Below are 4,511 nucleotides of genomic sequence, written 5' to 3' on the forward strand. Positions count from 1 at the left end.
TATGTTCAAGGAGCACATAAACTGGAGAAAACCCCAGTGTAACCTGCTCGCATTTAGCATATATAAATCCGCCATCATTATGTTCGCGAAATCTACGAGAGAGGAGACATCGACGTTGAACATTTTACAATAACATTCATGGCTGCAGACGTTCTCACAGAAGCACTTTTTGGATCAAATCATCGAAAGTGTCTTAGAGGACTTGTTGTGACCATTTTGAACGATTAGCCCCGAGTTGAGAGTGGGTGTTGGATTTTAAATTCAAATTAGCAACACGATTCTGAATTGTGATATCAGCTTCAACGAATTTAGTAAGTATATTTTTTGTCTAAATCTGTCTAATGAAATGTAAGCATCTGCAAACGATATCCTTGACGCTCAGAATTTAAGCGATAACGACTATACGATAACGATATCTTTTATTGAAAAACCAGAATATTCATTAGTTACATCGTAAATAATATTATTCATTAAAACTAAGATTAATTTTTTTTCTTATTAGAAAATGTGAGGACTTTTTCTATTCGCGTAATCTCCTTGGTGTTTCTCCTCAATTTAATTAACGGATATAATAATATACCTCTAATAAAAGCAGAATTCAGTCTTAATTATGTCGAAAGAATCCAGAATGTGTGATAAAAAAATTGAATTAAAATGTCTCCCTGTTAATACCGAATTACGAGGGTACGGTGAAAAGCTTCCGGCCTGGCCAATATGTTCCCAATATGACCAATGTATAATCCCTGACACCACTTCAAATTAAAGAAGAAATGGATTCCACACTGAAAGACTCTTCTCCATCAGATTCAACGGTTAAACAGTGGATTTCTGAATTTAAGAACTGTCGCACGAACACTTCCGACGAACAACGTTCTGGACGCCCCGTTAAGTTCGCAACTCCCGAAATAATCGAAAAAATTCATAAAATGATGCTAGAGGACCGCAGGTCGATGGCTCAAATCAACGAATTGAAGTGGAATTTATTTTTCCATCCACCATATTCACCAGGCTTGGCCCCCAGCGACCATCATTTATTCCCTAACCTTAAAAAATGGCTCAGAGGTAAGGAATTTCGGAGAAATGAGGAAGTCGTCGACGCTGTAAATAATTATTTCGAGGAACTTGACAAATCAGGCTAAAAAAATTGCATCACTGCATTAGAACAACGTTGTGAGAAATGTATTATTCTTGAGAGAAATTATGTTGCAAAATGGAGTGAAAGAAAACGAAAAAAGTTGCTTTTCTTTATCAGGCTGAAAATTTTTCACCCTACCCTCGTAGTACAATATTGTATATATGACTGGTCATCAATAATTACGTAAGACAATTTAGAGGGAGGAGGGGTTTGGGAAATCTTACTTAAGAAAAATCTTTACTAACAAAGATAATATAATCCAATGATATTACAATTGATAAGAAAGCCCTGCAAAAATTCGATCTTTTAGACCAAATTTGTTCTTATAAAAGAGTTGTAAAATTCATTTACAACAAACAAAGTTAATCATCCACTATGATGATCAACTTTATGAAAAAAATAAAAAACGAAACCTCTCTTTTCAACCAAAATTAATAGTTATATAGAAAAAGTAAAAAAAAAACATTTGGATTTGTCTCTGGCATATCTTACTGTGCATTTCTTGTTTTTTTTTGTTCCAACAATTTGTTAGACAAACATGTATTTGTTTGTATATATTGCTTAGTTTGTTCATAAAAAATGCGGAAATGTAACAAATCGAATTCCAAGGTCTTTCTACTTTTTCTGTAGAACTCTAAGGTTTTTTTTAATTTAATTACAAAAGTTTTAAATTTAGAATTACCCAAAAACTTCAATGCCGAGAATATTTAACTGATATGATGAAATCTTCACCAAAAAATTAAATTTTTGATGAAAATATTTTAACCAGATAGTAACATTTCTTAGCAAGCAGGCGAATTTTTAAATAAAATATTTAATTTTCACCACAAAAATTAATATTTAAGAACATACTTCAACTTCTAATGAAGATTCAAACCGTACCAAAAAGACCAACGTTATATAAAATATGGGTTTTCAAGAAAAAAGGTTCAATTTTCAACTAAGAAAGGTGTTTTCAACACAAAATGGAATGGTTAAATTTTCATAAAAAAATTATTCATACCATAATAAGACTAATTTTCAACAAAATAGTTCAATTTTCTACCAAATAGCTGAATTTAAACTCAAAAAGATAGATTTCAGCAAACAAAATCAGATAGAAAATTTTACTTAGCCCCCAAAAAATTGTTTTGAACAACATATTTAAATGTTTAGTCCCAAGAGATGAATTCTCAATAAAATGCATAAGCTTTCTACTAAATATTTCAATATCAAGTAAAAGCGATACGCTTTAAAACAAAAATAGAATAGGTAAAGCTTAAACACATATAAATTGACAAAATAGTGGCTATTTTTAAAAATAAAAATATGTTTTTCTTAAATATGTGAGATGTGAAAAAGTTCCAAATAATAATTATTCTCTTTAAACGACCTAACAAAAAATTTGTTCTAATTTAAAAAAAATCGAACCGTTTCTTGAGCACCTTTAAAAATTTGTATCTCGCGTCGAAAGAGAATTAAAGAAACTTAACTCACAGCTATCAAAATGGCGGCAAAATGGTTCAGAAGATCGAAAAATAGAAAAAGAAATTTTGGTATGACTGTTTTAGAGCTTCTCTTTTTTGTGCTTTCCTAGTCCTTTTCACTTTTTGTCTTTAAAAGGGAAGAGGCAGCTTTGCTCAATTTTTCCTTTTCAACATCTAAAAATTAACTAAAAAATTATTGCACGAACAAGAAGTAATATTGAAAGTTGTATATTTAAAATAATTGACTGACGAGATTACCTTTCTCATCAAGCGTTTTATTTCGACTACACTAATTATTTGACGTGGAGGAAAAAGAAAAGTAGAAATATTTAGGTTGCTTAATATTTTAAATCTTTAACTTTAAAAAATAAAATCTACAGATTATAACTTTTAATCAAAAACCATTAGAACGAAATACTAATAAGCTAATAAATTATTTTAAATATCATAGATGTTGTGCATTATTGTTTTTCGCTGAAAATTAGTATTTTTTAAAAAGAATTTTAATATGAAATCAAAGGATTTCAAAGAAGACCGGAGATTTCTAATAATTGTAGGTTGTGTTATTTTTTAAAATAAAAATTCGCATTTATAAGCAAAACATCAGCCAAAACATCAGGTAATTTAAATTAAATTTTAATTTACAGGAAGCTCATTATGTGACGATATTTTGCAGTTAAGCATTGCATAATATTTAATAAAAGCGTGACGATTAGAATTATAAGATATTTTAAACCCATTTAAATTAATGTCAAATATTTTTCTTTGTTTTTTCTATATTTTTCTTTTTAAATTGTTTGCTCATGATTTTAGGTTCTAACGAAATAGTTTTCAGAAATTGGTTGTAGTGATCAGCATTTTATTTTAATAAAATGAGCCTTTAAATATTTGATTAAATATTATCAATTCAACGATAAGAATAAACAATAAAGGCGATAAGAATCCGATATTTCGACAAACTTCTGCTTTCTTACTCCGAAAATAGCTTCTGTTAAAGTAATAAAACTTCGTTCCCTAGACTGACTTATAAAATATAAGCTGTCTGGAAATGACTGTCGAAAAATCTCACCAGTCCAAGAATTGTATGAAATTCTAGGTTCCGAAATCTAGGATATCTATTTAAAAATATATTTATTGAGAAATCTTATACTTTTCTTCAACAGCTTCTCTGGCTTCTAGTTACTTTTAAAAATCTCAAACGAATTCCGGATTCGTAGAGGATTCTTGCTAAAAATATTAAACTTACTAACTGCTTCATTGATCAAAATGAAGGTATCATGGTAATTAGGACCTGTAGTTTTATATATTTCTGCTTTTAACACTCCTACTTATATCTTAGGAAGAATTTTTAGCAAAACAATCAATAATTCCTCACCTATTAATAAAATTTACATTCTCAATGGCCAAACTTACTGATGCAATATACGCGAAAGTTTTTCATATTTTTATTAGTGATTTTACTTTTGTGTCCATAAAGTTTACTAAAGTGCATATTTTCTATCTGCACTTGCGCAGTTAAAATGAATTGTGTAAATTGTGTTAATTGTGATAATTATTATTATTGAAAAGACAATATATGGTTATCTGTTACTTTCTAACGGAACGCCAAACTCAATGTAAAAGAATGAAATAAAAAAGCATTTAAATGTTTGCCTTATGGTTCCCCTTTTCTAGGTGATCCTTTTTTAGGTTACCTTATTGACCGGAGATAAAAAAAAAGGAAACTCCAGTAAGCCGCCATCGCCAATTCGCACACAGTTACAGAGTACGAGGTCTATTCGAAAAATACGCGGACTGTTTGAATTTCGCGCCTCGAGTTCGTTTCAGGAGAATCCGCTTGGTGTCGCTAATTTCGTACAGATTGTACTAAACGATAACGATATCTTTTGATGAAGAACCAGAATATCCAG

General features: G+C 30.0%; 1 protein-coding gene across 1 annotated transcript; it reads left to right on the plus strand.

The window, feature by feature from the left end:
• The first annotated feature begins 770 nt into the window (after window positions 1-770).
• LOC117178559 lies at window positions 771-1,139 on the plus strand. Its single transcript, XM_033369987.1, has one exon. The coding sequence runs from the start codon at window positions 771-773 to the stop codon at window positions 1,137-1,139; it is 369 nt and encodes a 122-aa protein (XP_033225878.1).
• The last annotated feature ends 3,372 nt before the right edge of the window (window positions 1,140-4,511 follow it).

Source organism: Belonocnema kinseyi, chromosome 8 (genome assembly GCF_010883055.1).
Source record: "Belonocnema kinseyi isolate 2016_QV_RU_SX_M_011 chromosome 8, B_treatae_v1, whole genome shotgun sequence".
Lineage (NCBI taxonomy): Eukaryota > Metazoa > Arthropoda > Insecta > Hymenoptera > Cynipidae > Belonocnema > Belonocnema kinseyi.